The sequence below is a fragment of the Phymastichus coffea genome, unplaced genomic scaffold, assembly GCF_024137745.1.
Source record: "Phymastichus coffea isolate CEN01 unplaced genomic scaffold, Cenicafe_Pcof_1.1 PCOF00104, whole genome shotgun sequence".
Lineage (NCBI taxonomy): Eukaryota > Metazoa > Arthropoda > Insecta > Hymenoptera > Eulophidae > Phymastichus > Phymastichus coffea.
Genome location: NW_026706915.1, coordinates 759,808 through 773,077, shown reverse-complemented (window position 1 = coordinate 773,077; position 13,270 = coordinate 759,808). Strand labels below are relative to the sequence as shown.

The window sequence follows — 13,270 nt, the reverse complement described above, 5'->3', positions numbered from 1 at the left end:
CTGGTATTTGTTCTTTTTTTTTTGCTGTTTTTTTTTTTGTGTCTTCCCTTGGGGCTCGTGTGTGTTGGTTGCAAGTATATTTTTCCTGTAGTTATTTCTTTTCTTCCTCATCTTTATTCATCTAATTTTTTTCATTTACTTAATTGTTTATTTATAATTTATATAATATATAGATGTATTTATATAGGTATATACATATTCGTACAGCGCATCCCGATAGATAAATAACGAATGGTTACCGCTTTTCTTCGTGCGAATTATCTCAAGCACTATTATACTTCATAGTTCGGGATTTTTTTCCTTTTTTTTTGAACCTTCTCGAAACGAAAGAAAAATTATCCCTTAAAGTATTAAATCCCCGTTTTTTGTTGTATTTCACTCCGTGTGTGTGTGTGTGTGTGTGTGTGTGTGTGTGTGTGTGTGTGTTTGTGTTTTCGTGATTGCGTGATTTTCACTACGCATTAGAATAATTTTTCTTAGTTTTTCTTTAATAACCAAGTAATTAGTTAAGTTTCTTTTAATTCTGTTCATTTATACGCGCAGTAACGTACAATGTATCCGCTTGTTTTCCCCTCGTACAAGCAACGCTCACGCTCATACCTCCATCGAGATTTAAGTATACACGTAGCGAAACAACTTTGTCCATTCACGCGCGCTGTGCAATTTTTCAACCCGAACCCCTCCATTCTATAATGCGGTTTATTTTTCCACTGGTGCGCGAATGCAAAAGTGAATCTGCACATCCAGCCGTCGAAAAAAAGAGAGAAAAAAGCCTCTTTTTAATTTTTAAAATTTTTATAATCCCTTCTTTGTTCTCTTTCTCGTTTAATGTCGCGATTTATTATGGGCAGTGCTTTATGTACAACGTAGGCAAGGACACCGAGCTTCATTATATTAATGTTTTTATTTTTCTCATTTTTTCTTTTTCTTTCACTTTCGTAATTATATATATATATGTATATATATGTATATATGTATATATATATATATATATATATATATATATATATATATATTTATTTGTTCTGTTTTTCTCGTCATTCTCCTACAGTATAACAACTAAATTCAACAATCAACGTATCATTAGTTTTTTTTCTTTTTTCACGTTTTACATCATTATAACATTTAAAAACGAAATTTTCGCGGGCTCCCCTTTGTTTCATAACGAAGGATCGCGATTCTCCGCGATCGTCTTCGGGCGCGAGACCGCGAAAACTATCTTGCCGTTTCGCCAGCATCCCCGTCGTTTGATTTCACGCGACGATCCATTTCGTCAAATCCGCAGAGCCAAGCAGCAGTTCCCTCGATCGTTCTCGCACTCGAACGCGTTCGCACAATTCTTCTTTCCCTCTCTCACCTTTTGTTATTTTATTTTATTTTTCTTTCGTGAAATTTGGTTAATGCATTCGCGCAATTGCATTACACGACGGCTACGCGTCGTTAACAATAAGAAAACGTTCAACTAAAACAATGTATTCATATATATATATATATATATATATATATATATATAACGTGCAAGAGACGACGGTGACGAGGAAAAACGATACAATATTTCATCCTCTCGCGGCGGCTAAAAATAGTGTAAAAAGGAAAGAACGACGCGTTCTTCTCTACGCGCATCGAATTTTTGTGTAATATTAATTATCATTGTTTGTTCACCTATGCTTACACATTACGTATCATTATGTATATAATGTAGACGAGATCTATGACAAGGAGGAAAAAACGATTCGACAACATCGAGAGAAGAAACGGAAACAAGAGAAGAAAGGTTGCTTGTTATTATTATAACTCGTTTTTTTTTTCTTTTTTTTGTTGTTTTTCTGTTACGCTTGCCTGTCGAACGTATCGCCGAAAGGAGAGTCTCCCCTGCGACAGCACGGCGCGGCAACGGACAAGCGGTCGTTGCAACAATAACGACGGACAGAAAAATATATATCGTCCGACGGGCACATCCACCGCCCATCGATTGCGCGCGGCGCCTCGGCTTTCGCTCTCGTTTCGACCGAGCGAACACAATCGGAGGACGCGCGCGCGGCTTCTCTCTCCTTCTCGGGACCTCTCGCTGTATAATAATTAACAAGTTGACGCGACTACTCCTTTCGACCCTTTTTCGTCTTTTAATACGTAATAATAATTGCGTAATATTTTGCTTTCGATTGGCTCTTCTCCACGACCCGCTCTCCCACGCTTATTTCTCCTATCGGGGATTGCGATCGCTCGTGAATTTTAGAGTTTATAAATGCGATTATTCACGAAAGATTTTCTTTTATCTACGCCGTTTTAAGATTTCTCATATAATTAGTGCGCTTGCAATTTGTCTTTCTTAACAACTTATTTCTCACGATCACTATATTTTTTTGTTTATATAAAGTTGCACGAATGTGTCTCGGGCCCTGTTGATTCGCCGTCCTATTTCGATTCGCTCAAACATTCGACTCTCCTTCGCGAGATCCTCTCGACTATTATTTTTTGTTCTTTATTCGACTAATCACTTCGTCCCCTTTATGTTTCTCCTGGATAGTTACATTGTAAATACGCGTATATCAATATAATACGAATAGTTTGTTTTTTTGCTTGTTAATTGTGACTAAGTTTAAGTACAAATAGCTTTGATGGGATGAAAAAGAGATAGAAAGAGATAGATAGACAAATATATCTATATTATAGTATGTCTCGCGTTTATGCACTAGAAAAAGAGGATAAAAGTTTTTTTGTTTCCTTCTTTAATCTACATATTGTTAGTATTATAAGAAAATATTACTAATCGTCTTTTTATCGAAGCCGAGCAGTGTTCGTTATTCGTTTAAACCTTTACGTTCAATTGTATTTTTATTTTTTCATTCGACAACGAAAAGGTTAAAATAGAAAAAGAAAACAACAGTGAAACAATCAACTCGTGGTAAAAAAGAACTAGGTAGAATTTTTTTTTAAACCATCGTGACGCGTTTTTTGTCACCATTGTCAAATTTCTTTCTTTTCAAAGTACAGTATAAAAGTACAAATACAACACTCAATAAAAAAGTCTTTATCAAGTTTTATATACTTGTTTTCTTAAAATATAAAGATCTTAAAATTGTTAGAGGGAGAGAGAGAGAGAGAGAGAGAGAGAGAGAGAGAGAGAGAGAGAGAGAGAGAGAAATTTAAAGCAACGAAACCTGTTCGCAACGTTAAAAAAACGTTCAGCAAAGATTCGCCCCTAAAAAGAGAATCAACGTCGTGAAGGAATCAATCGAGCGTTTCGCACGAAATCGTCATTCATTATTTTGTCTTCTTTATTTACAACGATCTGTTTTGATGGAGTGGTGATCAACGCGAAATACGAGGGCGTGTTATCCGATGCAAGAGATAACGATATACAGAGATTAAGAGAAATAAGGCTACGAAATATATATCGATAGGACTGATCCGCCTTCGACAGATGCTTTCTTAAAATTTTCTCCTACAATGTTTATTTTTTTTTAACATTACGATTCGTTAATCGGCTACATTTTTTAATGGTGCGCGCGCGCGCGCGCGTGTGTGTGTGTGTGTGTGTTTTCTTGTTCGTTCGCTTCATTTCCATTCGTTTTTGACGAGAGAATGCACGATTGGAAGCTGCTCGTTGTTTCTTCGAGCAGTTCACACTTCTTCGTTTCCATTTGGGAAAATGAGCGAACTACGAATCGAGTCGCAATTTATTTACACGAACAATTTTCTGCTACGTAGCGGGCAATTTGTTAAACAGCAATGAGAATTCATCATTTAGCAGTGACGATTTCATCCTTCGTCTACTTTGGATAGTCGTCGATCGTAGATTAAGTGTTTTAGTGTCTACGCTATATATATGTGTGCTAAATTACACACGCACTCCGATTAACAATCAGCCGCAGCGCAGTCCTCGATAGAACTGTTCGTTGCACACTCGCTCGCACACTCCGCGCGCTGTCGCACATCGTATATCGGACGAAAACAACGTGACATTTCGCTTTAACAATTGCAACGATGCACCGAGAGAGGAGGGGGGAAGAGGTGAATGTGTCGTTTTGTGGGGCGTATGAGAGAGAGAGAGAGAGAGAGAGAGAGAGAGAGAGAGAGAGAGAAAAGTGTCTAGGTGTGAGTATACGTACAAAGCTCGAGATTGAAAAGGACAGCGGTGAGCCACACGAGGAGGCGACACAACAGAAAGGCGAAATGTCGTTCGCGTTCCTCTGCAATTAGATACAGAGATGTAAAGAGCGAGCGAGCGAGAGCGACAGAGATTGAGAAAGATACATGTGAATACTCATTTAGTGTTGAGATACAGATTGATTTTTAGTATTTTTCAAAAAACTTTTTATTCGAAAAAAATACATTCCAGGTTGCCTCTACTCATCGAAATTTTATTCGTTCGTACTAATTCTCGGATATCAACGGTATATACGTTTTACGGGAATTTTTTTTTGCCAAGATAAAAGTCCCTGGAACAAGCGCTTCGGTACTTCTCGCCATCCTGAAGCTCACAGCGTGTTGTCGCAAGTCTCTCTTGCTTTTGCCCATTCCATTTAGAATATCATTATTATATAAGAGTTATTCTATAGATTTACAATTGTTGCATGGAGAGATTTGCAGTTATTTTTGTTCGTTAAATGTTTTTAAGTACCCTCTTCACTGTGCGGCTAATCGTCGTCAAACTTGATTCGAAAAGAATGACTTACGCATTTTGCTGTTACAAGAGACTCAGTTAGTACTTATTATTATTATTATTATTATTATTATTTTCTTGTATGTCTGTGTTCTTCATTAATAATATAAGCAAGATTACGGCAGATAGTTTGGATGAACGACTCGGAAGAGAGAGAGAGAGAGAGAGAGAGAAAGAGAGATAGAGAGAGAGAGAGAGACAGAGGGAAAAAAACTCATGTGCGAGTGGCGCGAATCATTACAACTTCCTCGTACGCCTCTCTCTTTGTTTTTGGAACGATTTTCCCACTAGAATTGGCGCTACTAAATTGCTCTAACGATATTGTTTAGGTTTGTTTACTTAGCTTTCGATTGTTTTATTCATTGAATAACAGTAGCGTGGATAAAAGTGAATAGATTTGATTAAATCGTACGTTTAGTATCGTTTGTTTTCTTATTTCCTCCCCCTTCTCGTGTTCGCTCTCTCGGTACAAATTGTATAGAAACGATATACGTGTGTGTGCGTGTGTGTGTGTGTACATAAGAAAAGAATTCAGGTATAGCGAACTGACTAATATGGTTGATCCACTCGCGAAAGGGAAGAAAAGAAGGCGAAAGAGCGTCTGCAAGGCTTGTGAAGAAGCTTTTCGTTTTTGTTTTTCTTTACTCTCTTAGCTTGGATGCTGCACGGGACTTTAATTATTTATTGTTACCTGTAAAAAGCGCGAATGTATGTATGTGTGTGTGTGTGCGTACGCGTATGCTGTGTCGAGGTGTAGGTATATGTGTGGCTTGGTCCCAACCGCTGCGAGACAGAGAGATGAGAGCTCGGTTACGTATCTATATTTATTTTTATGCACGAAAATCGTTTTTTTTTCAATCATTTCTTTACGCGAATGCACGTGACAGTGTTTGATGCGGGTGTGCCTGTAATATACGTGTTTAAGGTGCTATTTAAAAATGTCATACGGCAGTAATAGAAAGTTTCTTTATTTTGTTTATTCAAAGTTTACGTTACATGCTGGGAGAGAATTACGTGCTTGGAAAGTTTTCTTGCGATTTACGGTTTTTTTCATTTTCTCATCGAGTATATTATCATTTGTTTAGCATTTACGTGTTCTATTTATTATAATGCTGTCCCATCTTTAACTTGCATTATTGAATATACACATGAGAACGAGCTTAAATACGATTAAGTACTCTCGGACTTAAGTACACACAGATTTGCCCTTGTCTTGTCATTCTCTCTCTTTTTTTCCATTTAAACACGATTTTCCGCTATTATTTATTGGATGTTTGTTTTCATTATATTGGACGTCTCTCGCCTTCCTCCCGGTCGCTTTTTTCCATTTCTGGCATATTGTTTTCTCGTTAACTCGTTAATCATTATTCACTTTGCTTCCATATTTTTTTGTTTACTTTATTTATTTATAATAATAATAATATACGTGCGCGCGCCTCCTGGCTTGCTTAACAAACGCAACACACTCAAATTTGTCGCATCTAATTGTCTATAATAATTAATAATAGGTAATAATAATTTAATACGCTGCAGTTTTAAAACGATAATACAACGTCGAGGTGCGCGATATTCGAGCGGCGCGGCATTATATATATATATATATGTATGTATGTATATGTATGTGTGTGTGTGTGTGCATATACAAACACATACACACATACGTACATATATATATGTATATTTATTTTTTACAAGAGAGTATACATTAGAAAACCTCCATTGTCTCTTTTTTGCATCGTATATAATTATACGCTTCTTCTCCTTACTTTACTCAAACATCTCTTCTCGCAAACTCCATCCATCTTTCTTTTTTTACTTTCTATTTGGTAAATCTACAATCATTATTTTTTTCATCTTATTATCGTATAATAATTATAATATTTAATTATTAATAATCAACAATTAATCGCTATATATTTTTTTCTTGCGTACAAACAAAACGAGTGACTAGGACGTTAAACGAGGATTCTTTGGGCCGCTCGATAATATCCTTACTTTTTATCATTTATTTATATTTATATTTATAATATATATATATATACTTTGTTTTTTTAAAGAGAAAGAGGATTTTTTCGAGGGTTGGTTTTTTCGCTTTTTTCCATTTTTATCGTCAGCGGAAGAGACAGAGGTAATAGAGGCGAATTTTCGGGATAAAAACTATGGGGAGGTTTGAGAAAAAACACTTGACGGTTAAAACGAGGTTTAGCAGGGGCGGATCGTAGATTGTTCGAGTTGTGTCACACTCGATTCTATTCACATAATAATATTCGTAATCTCATCGATTAATCGTTCATACCGGCATAATGATTCTGCCTTTAAAAAAAAAGGACAAAGAAAGAAAAAAAAGAACAAGGAAAAGAAAAATAATCGCAACAACAAATAATCTCGGAAATATCTATTTATGTTCTTGTCGCTCGTGTGTGCGCGAGGACAGGCTAGTGCAAAGTAAGTATACAGGCATGTTTATTTGATCATTTTTCTCTCGCGACATTTAAAGTACAATCAACGTGGTACAAGGACGTGAACAGAAGAAAATCAGCAGAACAGAAGTACATAATGGAACACTTATGGTCGTCAGTATTTAGTAAAAATTGGGATAAAAAAAATAATAAATACGAGGCAAGGCTTTAAAATGACGAGAAGACAAACACCAGTGACAAGTACAAGCCGAGATTAGGTACTTTATCCGCCCCTGACGCGGGCATAACAACGGTGATTGTACAGGTGAATGAGCTGGATGGAGAGGGAGAGGGGAGAGGTGGGAGGAAAGTCGAAAGTAAAAACAAAACCCTTCGTTCGATCTCCCGTAGGCGAGAGAGAAAGAGCGAGACACGCGAAATTATACATAATGTTAATGCAGGAGGGAGGCTGAAGGTTTTCAGGGCTGTGAATGTTCTCGCGCGACAAGGCTTCTAGGAATCATCGGACCTAGCACCATTCACTGCTAACTATCGTTACGTAAGTATTCATGCGCGATTAATTAAGTATATCGTCATCGTCGTCGCCGTCGTCGTCGTCGTCATCGTCGTCGCCGTCGGACGAAAGAAAAAGCCGTCGCGCGCAGCTCGCGACCGTCCGCAGAGAACATTGTTGCCTGAGAAGCAGATAAAAAGAGAGCTTTGTTGATAGTGTGTGTATATGTGAACGCATTTAGTGTGAAAGGCAGTGGTGCGTTTTTTTTTGGGTTTTTTCTTATTTCTTTTTTATTTATTTATTTTTTTTTTGGTGTTTGTTTCCGACGTTGTTTACGAGCTTTGAACGCGCGCGCGTATATATGAAAACACAACCGCGTTACGTACCAACGAACATAACGGTAGTTTAAGGTAAAGAAAAAGACAGGACCAAAGATGATCGAAATTTCTCATTCTCGTGAATGGTGGTTCATTATTATAGAAAATACACGCGCCGCGACGAAAGAGAAAAAAAATGAATCGACGACAACTTGCACGTTCCCTCTTATTTACACGTGGTGGCTAACGGCACCTCCTCCCCCTCCACCTCTCTTTTACGCGTGAGCGACACATCTGTTTTTCTTTCGACTGCTTTTCACCTTTCAAGAATACAAATGAGAACGAGGAAAAAAAAACACAAGAAATACGGACGGTTATCACGCATTTGCTTAAAATCACTTCTCGTTTTCCTGGCAAATCCTCGCTCTTTCTCTCGTCGCGCTCGCGCGCTAGCACACTTTTCTTTGACTTTATGTAATATCCGTCCTGTCGTCTGCTTATTTATATATGTATAATATATATATACGTATGCATTAACATTCGCACCACTCTTATATAATCATCATGTGTTTGGCTATGCTTCTCTTTCCTGATATTTTGCATTTGTTTTTCAAATCAAATTCGGGCATACGTACGCAGCACAAAAACGCACTCGTCGTCGGACACGTATTATATGTACACACGAATCGTCGTGGGGGCCCGTTTCCACAAATGGCAAGAAGCGTGCACGCACACACAATCACACGTGGTATTCTTTTTTAATCGTGTTTTTTTTTGTTTTTGTTTGTTTTCATCGGTATTTTTTCTTTTTTCTTCTGAAAGAATCGACAGTTTTGGATTCTTAATAGCGCGCGAGACAACTTTTGTATCGTCTCATTACTTGTAATTTCTTTTGGTTTATTTATATATATTTTTTATAAGTTTCTCTCCTGCCCACCAGAGCATATTCTAAATCGTCTTCTAAAAGTGTTTGTTCGTTTTGTTTTGATAATGCTGAAAGAACACACACGCACAATCACCGTTCGCGAATCTTTACATTAGCTGATGTAAGGACGAGGAACGGCGTTACAATGAGAGAGAGAGAGAGAAAAAGATTTATATGCATTATGTATAGTCGCGTTTTAACAATTTTTTTTTTTTTTTTTCAAGTAACTCAAGACTATTAATGACATAACTCGCCAACAATTATTTACAGAAAACAAGAATTGGAGAAGCTGGTTAGAAGGAAAGCACGATGAGACGCTAATCGCACTGTGTGTCCCGATGATAAGTAAAAGGCGAAAAAAAGAAAAGAAAAGGCAAGACTTCTTTGTTTCGACTTGTCTCAGTAGCGGCTTTCTCGCACGGCTGCCTAAAATGCCCTTGTATCACTGCCCACAATGAGGTCCCATCTTGCACACTTCGCCGGCACTGTCTCTCTGTAATGACTGCTGCTGCCTGCTATAAATCTTCTAGAATATGCCCTGGCGTCCACAGTCGCACACTTTGTTGACTGAACAGTTTCGTTTGCGGTTAACACTCGCGCGACAGTCTCTCGCACAAGGACTCGGTATCAGTTGTCTTTTAAGCGTAAAAAGACGCTGCAGCGAAAGCGACGGCGACGCAGACGGCGACGCAGACGACGACGATTATTGCTTCGCTCCGCCTGCTACTGCTGCTGCAATATCATTCAAGATAGATAGAACCATTTTGTTTGTGTGTACCACCATTTGGTTGTGTGTGTGTGTGTGTGCGTGTGTGTGTGTACGATAGAAAGAGGTATAATCAATATATATGTATTGTTTCTCTTTCTATGGCTGTGTGAATTTAGACGGCGGTCTCAGTGTGGCTGTGGCTGGAGAGTCGCTCGACGTCGATTTCGGGTATGGCCAGCTCGTCCGGCAAATTATCCGCGTAGTCGATGCTGCTCGTCTGCGAGAGCCGCTTGTTCAGGGACGACTGCTTCCTCAGCATCTCGGCGATGCTTGTGTTGCTGTGCTCGCAGCGCGAGTCCAGCCCCTGTCGAAATGCGTTCACTACGCGGATCTGCAAGCACAAACAGTGCGCAAGGCAAATGGTGGCGCATACACGCCGTCAATTAGTCAATTTTCTCCACATTTTTTATTTATATCTAAGGACATAATTGTTTTTTTGGTTTTTTTTTGCTTCCTTTTTTTTTTTTTTTGGGAAAAGATATCGTGCGTTGGTGTGAAAGTTTGTTAGGATAAGGAGTTTTTTTAATTCACGAGGAGATAGGATATTGCTTTTTTGTTTCTTTGAAGGAGAAGCGACGCACACAGAGAGACAAAGTGACGTTGCGTTGTTTTTCTCGAGATCAAAAAGATCAAGAGAAGCGTGAATATTTACAGCTTCTGGAAATCGCACAATTACACGAGGGCATACGACTCTTCGAGCTTTTAAGTAATAAGTGTGAGAGGAAAAGAAAAAGTTGCCATGTTTGTCTCGGTGTGTCGTCTTGTATGCTTCTTTACTTTTTTTCAACCAACAACTTTCGAGGTCAGTTACGCAATAATCAAATGATATTCACCATTTAAAAAACCTAGAACAATCTTTGAAAGCAGATATTTTTGTAAGCAGGTTCGAAGGATGTTCAAGCAGGTGTTATTTTCTTATTTATTTGTTTTTTTTTTTTACTTTTTTAGTTCTACAAAACGTATAGTCAACGATATTTTCATCAAAAGGATGCAAGCAACTTCCCCTTCAAAGTTGTTGAAGAGGGTTAAAGGACCATTGTTTTTTGATTTGGAGTTAAGTTTTCTTTCAATAGTTACTAAGATGAACAGACTAAATACGAAACGGTCTTTTAAGTCTGCGAACTTTCGAAAATTCAAGCATTTAATTATTAATAAAAAAACAATGAAAAAGCTGAAGCTTGTTAATGCTCGAGTAACGAGGCAAATGAGCTCGCAAAGTTTGTCTTCTATTAGTAATTGAAAATCCAAGCACAAACATTGCCATATAATGTAGAATAAATTATGTAATTAGATTGCAGCCCAAAATCAATGAACGCTGAGTGGAAGTTATATGTTTCCTTTTCTAAGCTAACATTCATCTATCGACATAAATCTATATATGATTTGTCATGATCAAAGTCTTCGTTAATCGCGCTGTACGCGAAGAAGCCAGCAGCGGCAATGCAAAAGTCTTACTTGTTTTCAAATAAAAAATGTCTTTTACTACGCTACATGCAGCCGTCGCCCCGTAAAACAAAAGTCCTTTTTTTCAATATGTAATTCGTGTGTCTTTTCATAAGATCAGTAAGTTACACCAAATGGAAACACAATTTCTTACGTCTTTGACAAATAAAACATCAAGTAAAGCGAACACTCCTTCAAAAATCAAATGAAAGCGGTTAATTTAATCGGAAGCCTACGTATAAACAAAGTTTTCCTCATTCACATTACAGTGAAGCCAAATTTTTATCTATTGGATTTGTATAATATACAGAGTGCTCCGTTAATTTTTGCTGACATTAAAAGAAACATTGAAATTAGGTTGATTGATGCCTCGAATCGTTGTTGACACGTGATTAACACAAATAAACAGTGTATCAATGCTCAAGTATTATGTATAGTAAGCCAAAAACACATTCAAACCCTCAATATGCGCATTACAAAAATATTCAGTGGATTTTCAATGAATGATTGGCAACAGCGACGACATTAATAATAAGGAAGACTTATATAGTTTATAGCGAAAGCCACGTCAATGAGCGATAAAGACGAGTAAGCATCAAATGTTTCCGTGGCACGATTTTCAACGAGAATACAATAAGTAACTTATTCGTACAGACGTAAGGCAGAAGTATAGGTGTAGAAAGAGAGGAAGGTGAGAGAAGTATAGAAAATTGATAGATTTATCACAGATAAGTAGTATAGAAAGTAGAGAAATTGTTGTTAATGTTGTGATGTGTTAAATTTTCATTTTTAATTGCTTTTTAAATGACGATTCACACTTTACGTATGAGAACATTTTTAACTCTTTTTCAACATTTCATCGTCTCCTTTTATCTTACCTCGCCGTGCCTCACCTTTAACTTTATCTATGAATCGTTAATATTCACGAAGAAAGCGATGTACAAACACATTACGGATATACAAAACAAAATATTTGAAAAAAAATTGATATTTTTTTTGTAACAAGCATATTCAAGGCAGTTAACAAGCAATACAGGAAAGCAAAAATTCGGTTTCATGAAAGATAATAATAAGGAAGCACTCTGTATAAAGCAAAAGCATTGCTCGAAAGCTAAATTTCCTTTGAACAAAAGTTTGTAAAAAACGCATACTGTAAGCTAGTTGCTTATTTTACAAAATGTGAGAACGAAACAGAACATTAAATAACTCGAGATAGAAGTTGAAAACTCCTCTATCAAAAAATTGTGTTAGCAACGATTATAATAAGCACAGTCTCGCCAAAGACTAAGCGTACGGCAATAGGACGGTGTCATTTTATATAATTCGTGTATAATATACAAAAGTCAAACACGAATAGTAATCACATAAAAACAATATGATTACAAGTAAATAAAAAAATGACGTAAATTGGAAGTAACGTACATAAAATTCGACATCGTTGATATGTATGTATGAATATATATCAACGATATACTATTATATATATATATATATATATATACACGCAAAGTATCCTTGAACAATCAAACAATCAAATGGTCAACGAGCCATTGGGAAAAAAGTCTAAGCATTTATACATAAATGAATCATGCTTTTTTGATTGGTTACGCTTATATTATAGAAAATAACTGTAACGTTAATAACATCTTACACTTGTAGCTGTTAGTATTTATAATCTCATTCTGGGTGTTAATGGCCTAATGATTGTTGTTTTGATTTTTCTTGTTTTTACAAATGTGTGTCTTTGTCATTATGTGGTGATAATATTGTATCAAAAATTGTAACATAAAATTGTGCTTAGGTGTTGCGAAACAGTGGAGAATTAAATATGAAATAAAAAAAATTTTTTAACACAAATATAACACGTGTAGACAACAAGAAAAAAACATAGAAAATACAAAGCAAGAGTGAAAAAATAGTGAATAATATTCAATAAAAGAAATTTTACAAGATCCTAAAAAGTGTCTATTGTTGATAAAGATGATATAAATTTGCCATATAAGTTTTTCCCGTTAATGTTTTTATTTTGTTTTTTTTTTCTTTGTGTACTTACGCTTTTAATATTCAAGAAGTAGTAGAAAAGTGGAAACTCTTTTTTCTTATCCACCTGCTCTGTCTCTTGTATAAACTTCATAATGGCCACAGTTGAAGGTAGTTAAGAACTACGGTTCTCTTCGATCAGAATTTTTAATATAGTTTTACTTGTATATTTTGTTTGACAAATTATTAGGCTCATG

At 36.6% G+C, this 13,270-nt stretch overlaps 1 protein-coding gene across 5 annotated transcripts in view; it reads right to left on the bottom strand.

Moving 5' to 3' along the window:
* Positions 1 to 4,026: 4,026 nt before the first annotated feature.
* LOC131670199 (plasma membrane calcium-transporting ATPase 3) overlaps positions 4,027 to 13,270 on the bottom strand; it is a 92,910-nt gene continuing 83,666 nt past the window's right edge. For 2 of the 5 annotated variants that reach the window (XM_058945601.1, XM_058945602.1), the window contains one exon: positions 4,027 to 9,921. In XM_058945601.1, coding sequence (XP_058801584.1) covers positions 9,703 to 9,921 — 219 coding nt within the window. In that variant the 3' untranslated portion in view covers positions 4,027 to 9,702. The remainder of the gene's footprint in view (positions 9,922 to 13,270) is intronic. The other 3 variants (XR_009302427.1, XR_009302429.1, XM_058945603.1) reach the window with 2 other exon arrangements.